The 12,146-nt window shown below is 47.6% G+C and overlaps 1 protein-coding gene across 1 annotated transcript in view; it reads left to right on the plus strand.

The window, feature by feature from the left end:
- Positions 1-12,146, plus strand: part of sez6l (seizure related 6 homolog (mouse)-like) — a 36,002-nt gene that overhangs the window by 4,697 nt on the left and 19,159 nt on the right. The window contains exons 2-4 of the mRNA XM_023826360.2: positions 7,819-8,232; positions 8,639-8,778; positions 10,203-10,398. Of these exons, the coding sequence (XP_023682128.2) occupies positions 7,819-8,232; positions 8,639-8,778; positions 10,203-10,398 (750 nt within the window). The remainder of the gene's footprint in view (positions 1-7,818; positions 8,233-8,638; positions 8,779-10,202; positions 10,399-12,146) is intronic.

Raw genomic sequence — 12,146 nt, forward strand, 5'->3', positions numbered from 1 at the left:
CCTGGACTGGACTGGACTCCTCTCATGAGCTGCTGGTTGTGTTTAATATCCTGCCCATCTACTTTAAATACGCAGAAACAGAAGGCGAGTTCCCATGGGATTTTGGAAATTCGGACAGTAGCCCCCGCTGTGGGTTAGGGGGCCGCGCCTCTGTTTTCAAGGAGCTGCATGATGGAATTGGGAAGTGGAAGAGAAAAAAGATTGACTTTTATGTGGAGGATGGGGTTGTCATGGAAACGCTTATGTCAACACAGAGTACATCTGATCGCACAAACAGCAAAAATAAGATCTCCACTATTTTTCATGCGTGTTTTTTGTCTGAAACTGCCATTAAAATTATCCTCATTTTGAAATCCCACTAACAAACAAGTTATAATTATAAACAAGTAATAATTGGTCTATGAATAATTTGAATAATTATGCAGCTAATATATATGTATGTATGTAGCTACAGCAGAAACACATACATAAAAATAAAATATTTTTAACGTTTATATAAGTTCTGTCGGCGAATATCCTCTGGTACTTATTTTTGCTTCTTGGGAAGTTATTGATTGTTAGCAACATAGAAGTGTAGACTAGAATGTGAAATAGAGGACAGAAAGTCTATTTATGAGATGTTTTACTGGAGTGGTCTTACAGAAGCCTGAATTGTTGTTGCCTTGTGAGGGCTTGTTTTTTATGTTCCAAGTTCTGTGCTGTGATGGATGTTTCTAGCAAAAAATAGTTGGCAACCGCAGGGGGGAAAATGCCCCTTCTTCTGTCTGGCCCTGGGTCTGCTGATCTGCTGGTTTGTGGAGCCGTGTTACAGCCAGCAGACGCCGTTTGGGACAGCGCCAAGTGTAGGAGGCTGAGGGCTGGGGATCAGGGTCTGGGAGAAGGTGCAGCAGGCTGGGGTGGAAGGGTGTGGTAGGGAAGAGGAGAAGAGCGTAAAGGTTGGTGAATAGGAAGGCAGGAGGGCTGGAGGAGAACAGGAGGGCAGAGAGAGGCACAGCTGTGGCGACAGACTGGCGGCACCTGTGAGCGACTGCCGAAGGAGCATGGAGAGGGGCAGGCAGTGGGAGCCATCTGCTCACCGCCGCGGACACGCCGGAGCCGCGAGGCGACCAGCCCGTCAACCCGCGGGTTCCGGTGGCTCGGCTGGGTCCCCACAGGACCCAGAACCACAGGAGCGTCCAGAACGCCTGGCAGCGAGAGTCAGAAATCAGGGAGAGCAGGACAATAGTGTCCAAACAGGCAGGATCTGAGACCCCCTCCTACGGGACGTGGACCACATCCTCATCCATAGGCCCAGAATATGATGGTATCCCAGCATTCCTGCGTTCACCTGCCTGATTACCAGCAGAGCCCTGTGTTTACATTCAGGCAGATGGGGGGGGACGTGCCTCATGGGGAAACGCCAGCGTTTAGTGGACTGTGCGGATAAAGCTGTGCTCATCCCTGTTTCCCAGGTCAGAGTGGGGGTCCACGCACCTCTACCCTCCCCCGTTCCTTAACTACCAAAGCCCCACCCACTCAAATCAACCTGGTAGTTCCTACTAGCAAAAGCCCCTCTGCTAGATTTCATTGACTGGGCCTCCAGACCTATGCAGTGCTGGACCCCCGAATCTGCCGGCTGCCTGGGCCCCCGAATCTGCCGGCTGTGCTCGGCCCCCAGAATCTGCCGGCTGCGCTCGGCCCCCCTGAATCTGCCGGCTGCGCTCGGCCCCCCGAATCTGCCGGCTGCGCTCGGCCCCCCTGAATCTGTTGGGGTTTCCATGCCCTGATCAGAGCCGCTGAATTTTCAGAATTGTGCAAAGCAGTCAGAGGTGAGGTGGGAGGTGCAGGTCTGGACCTGACCCATGGGGGGGGTCTCTCTCTCTCTCTCTCTCTCTCTCTCTGAACCGTACCTGTTACACAATGTTCCATCTCTACCATCCACCCTCTCACTCCTCCTGCAAGTGGGATGTTTTACACTCCTAATGAGTCAGTCTGCCAGGCGTGGTGCTAATTGTGATAATGGAGTGAATTCTAGCACAGAGTGGTGGTGGTGAGGGGGGGGGGGGGCGCGGTGTGTGGGAGATGTGAGATGATCGAGGCGGCGTAATTGTAAGGGAGTCTGTATTTTTTTTTTTTATTTAGTTCTAATTTAATCAGTCTTCACAGAGGAATCGCTCTTCCCTCATTACATCCAAGTAAAATCCCTCACCCCCCCCCCCCAATACCAACACCCCAGCTTCCCTCCCTTTCATAAACCATTTAACATGTTATGCATTTTTCAAACCCACTGCCTCGGGCTCAGACCGTGGAGTTTGCTGCTGGAGTTGGGCACCCTAGCAGAGTCTGGTACCAGTCGGCGTATGATTCCAGGCTGTGGTCTCAGGGAATGACACTGGAAGTGAGCTGTCGTGTGTCCATATGGCCGCAGCTGGTCCTCTGGGGGGGGGGGGGGGGGGTCAGGGGTGTCATGCCCCTCGCAGGCCTGCATGTTCACAGAAGCCCCGGTGGTAGGGAGTGAACAGCTAGCACACCCCCCACCCCCCGCATGGAAGGACATGTATGAATTTGGGTTCTGCAATCCATCGCCACTCGACACACGGAAGCTCTGCTGTGAGACATCGCCCCCATCACATCTCTCCCTCCTCCCGTTTTCTTAATCTCTCCTCGTCTTCCTCTCTCATGTAGCTCCCGACAGAACAGGATCGCCTGTTTGAACGGCTAAGTGACTCCGCGGAGATGCCGCTGTATTTTTAGAAGGGGGGGGCGGCTCCCCGCCAGGCTGGTGGAGCAGCGATTCCAGGGTTTTGGCTGAGGTTTAGAGACTCGCACACAGGGGGGGTTTATGTTGGGGGGGGATAAGACGTGTCGCAGCTGTATGCGGCTACAGAGAGATACAAGGACAGATGACGGATGGATCAAAGTGAATTTGGGAAGCAGCAGGATCTCTTTGCACAAATATCAAATTAGAGTGAAATGTAACATTTTCTGGAGAGCAGCTGCTGTCACTCAGTGTCTGTCTGACGGCGATCAGCAGCTACAGATTCACTCATTAGTATTAAACACCACTGATCTTTTTCAAATGAGCAGCAAAGTCATACATTTCAGGTAATGGTTTTTTTTTCTGAGATTTGTCTTGAATTTTATTAATTCTCCTTGGCAGTAAATGTTATTGGTCATGACGCTGTGAAGACTGCTGGCTCTCCGACATGATTTAAATTAGCTCCGCTCTTAGTGGCCCCTTCACGAATCGCGAAACGGAATCAGGCATCAGGAAAAGCAGCAGAGATGCTTCACATTTCCGATAGGAGCAGAGAGGCTGTTCACACAGTATGACTGTAAAACGGTGATACCTCAGCTTCGGGATGAAAAGAGATTAATTCAGTCGGTCGATACCGGCTGCATCATACAGAGCTGGCTTCATAACTCAGAGAAAGAACAGTCAAATTGTTTTCAATTTTAAGTGAGAGCAAATTATAATGATAGAAAACAGCATTAATTTGTAACGAGGAAATAATTTTTTAATAATGTGCTTGAAACGGATGTTTGAGAATTCATACTGCTCAAAATGACATTTTAAAATCCATGCAATTTTAGAAAATATAAATAAACAGAATACAGAATTAATTATTCCCATTGATTATTTTAAAATAGGGCATCAATATGCAGAAATGGAATTAGCAATAGACAGCTTAATTGTATGTTGCATTTTTAACATGTCGGATGGATGTCATGGTTAATTCTGCTGCCAAGACTGTGATGCTGACATCCTGACATTTAAATGCTACACTGACACTACAGCTACCCAGGACTTAGACTGGCATACAGCTACCCAGGACTTAGACTGACACTGCAGCTAAGCAGGACTTAGACTTACACTACAGCTACCCAGGACTTAGACTGACACTGCAGCTAAGCAGGACTTAGACTTACACTACAGCTACCCAGGACTTAGACTGACACTGCAGCTAAGCAGGACTTAGACTTACATTACAGCTACCCAGGACTTAGACTGACACTGCAGCTAAGCAGGACTTAGACTTACACTACAGCTACCCAGGACTTAGACTGACACTACAGCTAACCAGACTGGCAAGGCTTCTTATTTCTAAAATGTTAACCTGTAATCCATGATTAAATATGTACATGCTGTTAGTAAATCCACTTTACCGTGTCCGTTTACAAAGGTGTGGACATCAGCAACATTGTAGCACACATGTAACACATGAGTGTTTGCGGGCTGTTTCTCTAAGAGCCCCAGGCAGGGCAGCCTGTAAGGAAATGGGTGGGTGGGGCCTTTATTATTGGATGGGAGTGTAGGCAGGTGGGTTTACTGATGGCTGTCGTACTGCAGGGCATCAGGGTATAACAGTGCAAGATAAGTCTTATATAAACTCCGACATGTACTGTCCATATTGAGATATAGAACAGGACTGGCAGCAGTTCAGGGTGCAGCCCGGCCTTGTGCCCTATGTGGGGGGGGGGGGGGATTGTCCCCCAGCCAGCATGACCCAGGGATGGATGGAGATACTAAATACCTTGTGTGATCAAGTGAGATATTATGACTCACTTTAGGTAAACTCTTCCAAAGGCTGAATACTATATTATTTTATTCAAATATTCAGTCCAGCATTTGACATTTTGGTGAGATTTTTTTTTAAGCTGAAATTCAAAATTCTGTCCATTCTGTGTACTAGTTAATGTAATCATTCACATGGTCTCAAAGGCACACTGTATAAATTAATACCTCTTCAGTGAACAAAAATGGACCTCTGTGTGTTTTTTAGCACAGTTATATATCTGTGTGTGGTTGTTCTTTTTCTTTGCTCGTCACTGTATATATATGTGTATCTCTGTCTCAAAGCGCCATGCAGAGATGGTGCTTATGAAGCTGAATTTTATCACCCCAGTGTCGCTGGTTCACTTCCCAGAAGCTAAACGGTAGACTATGTCAGTAGCTGTATAGAACAGCAGATATTAAATAAATAGCAATAAAAATGCGTGTTTGTGCCCCCCAGCCCCGTAGAAACAGCAAGGCGCAGTGCAGCTCGTTAGCCGGCGCAGCCCGGACATTAAGCGCGCCGCCGATCCGCGCTTCAGCCGCATCTACTGGGAAGCTTCAGTCCTGGAGAGCGTCAGGACGCCTCCTGCTTGGGATCATCTGCCACATCCAAAGCTGTTTTTTATGTTTTTATATATTTTATTTATATATTTTTATTGGTATTCTGCTGTTGTTCATTCCTTTTAATTGCTTTCTGGAAATGCCGCTTTCTGTAGTCCTGCGGAAAACTGGGGTCGGGGATCGGAGATGCAGAGAGAAAGGGAAAAAACAGACAAAAAAATGAATAAATGAAAAAAAAATCAAAAGCTTAAATTGAGGAGGAGGGATGGAGGCGATACAACCAGCCCTCTATTATAACCAATTGCGTTCGGAATTGATTGCCCCGCCGTGGCTCCCCCATCGAGACAAAGATGCGAGACACCGGGAGCGTATATCTCCACCAAGCCCCCCCCCCCCAGAAATGGCTCGATGCTCATAGCATGATCCCTGCAGCCCTCTGCCGCACTACAGAGCCGTCACACTGGCTTAAGCTCGAACCGGAGAGCGGCAGGTCGACCTTATTAGCCCGACTGGGTGTTTAGCTGCGCTCCGCCGTTTATAGCGCAACAAGAGAGCGCTGTAAGGCGCGCCCCAGGCGAGCGGCGCCCCGGCGGCATCTAACCCAGTTGCTATAAATAAATAGCCGGCAGGCAGGCGGACAGAGCGGAGTGTCACGGCGCAAAAGCGAGACGGTCACGGGGGGGGGGGCTTCTTCAGACGCGCCTTCAAAGCGGAGAACTTTACGCCCTGTTTAACACGCAAGAGCCGGGGCAGAAGACGGAGCACATATCATACCCTTAGAGAAATCAGGCTTAGGTATTAACATGCACACCGCTAAAGGACCAAGAAGGAGAAGGATATGCATGACACAAGCTGCAGGTGTGAACAAAGCGGAACTGAGTAGGCCGCCAGTAGACTTATGGCCTGACATAGCAAGCTATTCTTAGGAAGCGACCTGCTGTTATACTTATTGTTATATAGCAATGCATCTATTTCCGCAGTAAAATATCGTCTGTTTAAATCAGAGCGTGTCTGCTTAGCAATCCGTAACCTTCTATGTGTAGAGAGTCGGCAAGGTGTTGGAGCCAAACCTCCGACCTGCCTGGGTCCTTTGGGGCATAAAGCGGAACCAGGAACCAGAGCCCTCATGATCTCTGGAGCCACAGGATATATTTTACCTTGAAAGTGACGGGTGGGAACCACGTTTCCCATAATGCTACAGTGCGGATGTTATCTGAATATTAACATATTACTTTCAAAACAGTTCCTGACTTAAAGAACGTTGTTGCTTATAAATGGAAATACCCTGGATTTTGCTAGATGAGAATACCCTCCTCCCAACTTGGGCAAATGCACTATTTTGGAATACGGAACATTATTCACAACGGTAATGTAAGAACTTAGGGAGAGGAGGCTGGGTCTTTGCTAACACAGTAACTGAGAAACAGACCACATCACACTTCTCCAGAAGGCAGCAGTCCATGATCACTGCCTTCTCCAGCCATGGTCAAGGCTAAGAATCCAGCCCCCCCCCAGCCCCTGCTTCCAATGCCTTTTAGTATATACATTTTTTTCCGTGACACCACCCACATAAACGCTGGACTCCAGAGAAGCGCTTGTTGACTCTGTAGCATCAACATCTGCATTATAGTCGACCCAGAGTCTGCCTCTTTATCCCGAGAGTAAGTGACATGTTCTCCTGCTCTTGGACTCTGCTCATTTTTGCTCTCCATCTACACATTCAGCATTGTTAGGCTATTGCATGTTTTGAGTAATACAAAGGAGTCAATGCTCTTAACAATGAAAAATACAGCCAATTAAGACTGGAACCCTGGATCGATGCTCAGCAGCTCTGCACTCACTGTTTTGCTAGTAATGTGAAAATTGATCTTATCATCTCCCTCTTCCTGAGGTCTGCTGGGCGGGGGGGTGGGACGACAATGCCCGGGAGCGTGTCTGATTGCGCATTCCCTCATTGCCCATCAGGCTCTGAGGTGGCCCTCAACCCCCCCGTGTTCCCAATCAGCCCTGCAGCCTAAAACGACGCCCCTGTTTCTCCACAGATCTCATCTGAAATAGTACTTTTCAGACCTACAGTCCAAATATATTTTCAGGAGCACATTGATTATTTTAGTGGCAATTCACGCTTTTGTAGCAAACCCAGTTCCCCATAGAGTAGGGGGTTTTCAACCTTCCTTAAAAAAATAGACCGGCGCTAGGGACCCCCTGAGTATTTTTCCTCCGATCGTAAATTGACACGATGTGTAAAACGACCGCTATTGTCGACATTTCATCAATTGAATGAAACGTCTCGAGGGACCCCCCCCCCCCCCCATACCTACGTGCAGACCCTCAGGGCGTCACGAAGCCTAGTCTCAGGAAAGCACCAGAAAGTATTTACTTTATACTGAATAACCCTCAAAAAGACCATAAACAAAAAATATTTTCTGTCCTTTGAATAATTCAAAGATACAATCATTTTTTATGACTCGGAAAACAAAATGGCTCCCTTACCAGATTCACTATATTCCCTGACTGTTGTTATTGTTTTGTTGCAATTATTCATCGAACCATTAGGGGCAGAAATGCGGCTGTAGCCCTCAGATCCACATTCCATTACACACCGTCATTCCTATATAAAAGCCTAATGGGGCACGTGAAGCCGTCACGTCTGTGAAAACATGATCACAATAAAGTCCATTAGTGTTAATGCACCCCCCCCCCCTCCTTTTATTTTCCAGATGATGGTTCCCCCGCCGCTCCACTCCCCTCCGACGGAGAAGGGAAGGAGCCGGACATGCGAGCGACCTTCTCCAAGGGCCAGGAGCTTCTGCAGTCTGTCCTGGCTCAGAGGGGGGGCGTTTTCCCTAGCGCCCTGCCCGCCGACCTGCTGACGCTCCTCCCCAAGGGGGCGGGGGCTGGCATACTCTCCCCACAGGAGGAGATCCGGAAGAGGCTCGCTCTCCCCCAAAGTGCGGGGTCCCAGCCCACCTCCTCCCCTACCACTGATCCCCCCCTGAACCCAAAATTCCCGACTCCTGCTTCATTCCCAACAAGCGCCCCATCCAGCCCTCCGCTAGACCCAGGTCCCTCCCTCACCACCAGCGTCATGACGACCGTCGACACGGAGACCGAGCCTGACTCACCCGCTGCAGGTGAGTGGTGTGGAATCAGCATCTCCTGTCTGAGGTTGCTGTTAAGAGCGTGGATGTCATTGTTATTGTGTATAAATCAGTGGCTTTGTTCTGTTTCATGATATATTTTGTATCTTTTTATTCATCTTTGCTATTATTTTGCCTTCTTCCAAAGTGACTTTAACCCATTTATCCAGTGGATATTTTTACTGGAGCAGTGCAGGTGAAGTACCTCGCTCAAGGGTACGACAGCAGGGACCCTCCTGAGAGTTTGTCCTTCAGGTCGCCAGTCCGTGTCTTTGAACACTGTGTTCCCGGCTGCCTTGTCTGCGGCTCTGTCGTAGGTTTCGGTTTGGGGCCTCTATTCTTATCCCGCCACCGCTGACCGCATGAGTGTCTTCCCTCCTTCTCTCTCACTCTCTCTCAGCAACGCAGCGTTGCGTGGTCAACTTCACCGACCCTGAGGGTTACATCGACTCATCGGATGACCCGCCCCTTCCAGATGGTGCATTCCTGCAGTGCACCTACACCGTGACAGTCTACACAGGCTATGGGGTAGAGCTACAGGTAGCCCCGCCTACACAGAAGCCCCACCCACACAGAAGCCCCGCCCACACAGAAGCCCCACCCATACAAAAGCCCTGGCCATAAATAAGTGCTTCTCTGTATATTTGCTGAAAACAATTCATTTTAACATTGTATCATAACGTACACCATATATTTGTATTCTAGGATGTGTCGTTTGTCTAAAGAGTTTTAGTTCCCTTGAGTTTTCTACATTATTGCTGCCTCTTTACAGTTTGTTCTGATTTATGAAACACAAAACATTATCACATTATCCATTATCTTTCTAGATTCCAAGCAAGGTGAAGGAGTTAAGGTACACATTCGAGTTAAGGTGAATTAACATGCAGAATATTGCTTCAAAAAATAGAAGTTTGTGTTCTGCCCTGCAATATAATCGTAGGAGAGACCCTGCCCCCTAGTGGCCATATTTTTGCCTGTGCATTTTTGGCTCGATTAGAGACAGTAAAGGCAGACAAGCCCCAGGGTTTGACGTGTGTATATCTTGGATGTTTTTGCCCCAAGCAGGCCTCCCAGAATAATCACACATTAATTGGTGCTTAACTAGTAATACTGACATTACAGTTAGATTTGCCATAGTTTGGCAGCTCTTTGTCTTGCATCTCCTCCTAGCAGACAGCAGGGGGCGCCCATGGCGGACATCGCTGATTGCTCCTTGCTTGCTGCGGCTCGAGGGTCGGCAGTCCCGGTCTGCTCCTCTGACCGCTTACACGGCAGCCAGCAGGGCATGCGCTATCCAGGGAGTGTGATGCGTTTCCTGTTTATGTGTAGTCCAAGACCACCACCCATATTCCTCATTACCGCCCTCACCCCCCCCCCCACCCACCTGCTGTCTGAGTATGATAAACGAGCCCCTGCAGGAGCAGCCAGACGACACCAACGGGGACTCGTCTCCAGATGTGACCATGAGTCCGTGACAGATGTCGCACGTCTGTCTTTAATGGTCTCTCATCTGACCGGGCAGACATGAACTACTGCTGGAAAAGCAGACACACCCAGGAAGGGATGCCAGAGCATCTCTGAGCCCAGACACACAGACACACACACACCTTCCGGGAAATTCAGAGGAGCTGAGGAAATCCACAAGAGCGTGGAGAGAGTCTGGCTCCTTTAGCACTTCCCACTGAGTCAGAGAGTCTGGCTCCTTTAGCACTACCCACTGAGTCAGAGAGTCTGGCTCCTTTAGCACTACCCACTGAGTCAGAGAGTCTGGCTCCTTTAGCACTACCCACTGAGTCAGAGTTCCACCCCGTTATCAGCTCCTGCCAAGTCTGTATGATTCTAATTTACTCAGTCTCCCATGTTCCAGGTTATAAATGTTATTAACACAAAGAGTTTGTCATCTCTACGAGGGACTGTAATGGATCTTAAGCACTAAAATGACTCTGTGTCTGATTTATTGCCAGGTAAAGAACGTCAACCTGTCAGAGGGCGAGCAGTTGTCGATCAGGGGGCTCGATGAGGGCGGAGCCCTGCTGATCCTGGCCAATGAGACGCTGCTGGTCGAGGGGCAGGTGATTCGCAGCCCAACCAATGTCATCTCCGTTTTCTTCCGCTCCTTTCCAGAGGGCGGGATGGGCAACTTCCAGCTACACTACCAGAGTGAGTCCACTTCTGTATTGAGCAGAATGAGAGCTGTCTATATTCAGAATCAGAGTGAGTCCACTTCTGTATTAAGCAGAATGAGAGCTGTCTATATTCAGAATCAGAGTGAGTCCACTTCTGTATTAAGCAGAATGAGAGCTGTCTATATTCAGAATCAGAGTGAGTCCACTTCTGTATTAAGCAGAATGAGAGCTGTCTATATTCAGAATCAGAGTGAGTCCACTTCTGTATTAAGCAGAATGAGAGCTGTCTATATTCAGAATCAGAGTGAGTCCACTTCTGTATTAAGCAGAATGAGACCTGTCTATATTCAGAATCAGAGTGAGTCCACTTCTGTAATAAGCAGAATGAGAGCTGTCTATATTCAGAATCAGAGTGAGTCCACTTCTGTATTAAGCAGAATGAGAGCTGTCTATATTCAGAATCAGAGTGAGTCCACTTCTGTATTAAGCAGAATGAGACCTGTCTATTTTCAGAATCAGAGTGAGTCCACTTCTGTATTAAGCAGAATGAGAGCTGTCTATATTCAGAATCAGAGTGAGTCCACTTCTGTAATAAGCAGAATGAGAGCTGTCTATATTCAGAATCAGAGTGAGTCCACTTCTGTATTAAGCAGAATGAGAGCTGTCTATATTCAGAATCAGAGTGAGTCCACTTCTGTATTAAGCAGAATGAGACCTGTCTATATTCAGAATCAGAGTGAGTCCACTTCTGTAATAAGCAGAATGAGAGCTGTCTATATTCAGAATCAGAGTGAGTCCACTTCTGTATTAAGCAGAATGAGAGCTGTCTATATTCAGAATCAGAGTGAGTCCACTTCTGTATTAAGCAGAATGAGACCTGTCTATTTTCAGAATCAGAGTGAGTCCACTTCTGTATTAAGCAGAATGAGAGCTGTCTATATTCAGAATCAGAGTGAGTCCACTTCTGTAATAAGCAGAATGAGAGCTGTCTATATTCAGAATCAGAGTGAGTCCACTTCTGTATTAAGCAGAATGAGAGCTGTCTATATTCAGAATCAGAGTGAGTCCACTTCTGTATTAAGCAGAATGAGAGCTGTCTATATTCAGAATCAGAGTGAGTCCACTTCTGTATTAAGCAGAATGAGACCTGTCTATATTCAGAATCAGAGTGAGTCCACTTCTGTATTAAGCCTTTTGTATCAATCAGTCCTTTTCTAATTAAATGCCTGAATGACCCCTCAAGTGACTCATTCAGTACCAAGGAGAGTCCCATTCTGGATTCAGAACCGGAGCTAGTCCCATTTCGGGTTCAGAACCGGGGGGAGTCCCGTTCTGGATTCAGAACCAGAGCTAGTCCCATTCTGGATTCAGAACCGGAATAAGTTTCTCTCCACAGTCATGCTACCAGGGTGAATCCCATTTCACATTTACTACCGTGTGAGTCACTTTCTGAATTTATACACCATTTATCCAATATAGAAACTCTAACCTGCCGGACTATATGAGCACCTCTAAAGGTACTTCAGACGTTAATATCTGATTAGCACAATCATAATTATCTGCATACTTATACAAATGGGCGCTCGCATGCTGTTGGTTACATGCTATACAATCTGATCAGTTCGGAATTCCTTGGAAAAAAAATCGGCAGTCATTCAGACATACTTATCTGAGGAGAATGTCCAGTTTAGGAGCACGCTTTCTGAGTGTGTGACAACAGGTACCATAGCAACAAGGCATAAACATTATATAGACCTACCGCAGCAAAGGATCCTGGGTAAT

This window comes from Paramormyrops kingsleyae, chromosome 7, assembly GCF_048594095.1.
Source record: "Paramormyrops kingsleyae isolate MSU_618 chromosome 7, PKINGS_0.4, whole genome shotgun sequence".
NCBI classification, from domain to species: Eukaryota; Metazoa; Chordata; class Actinopteri; order Osteoglossiformes; family Mormyridae; genus Paramormyrops; species Paramormyrops kingsleyae.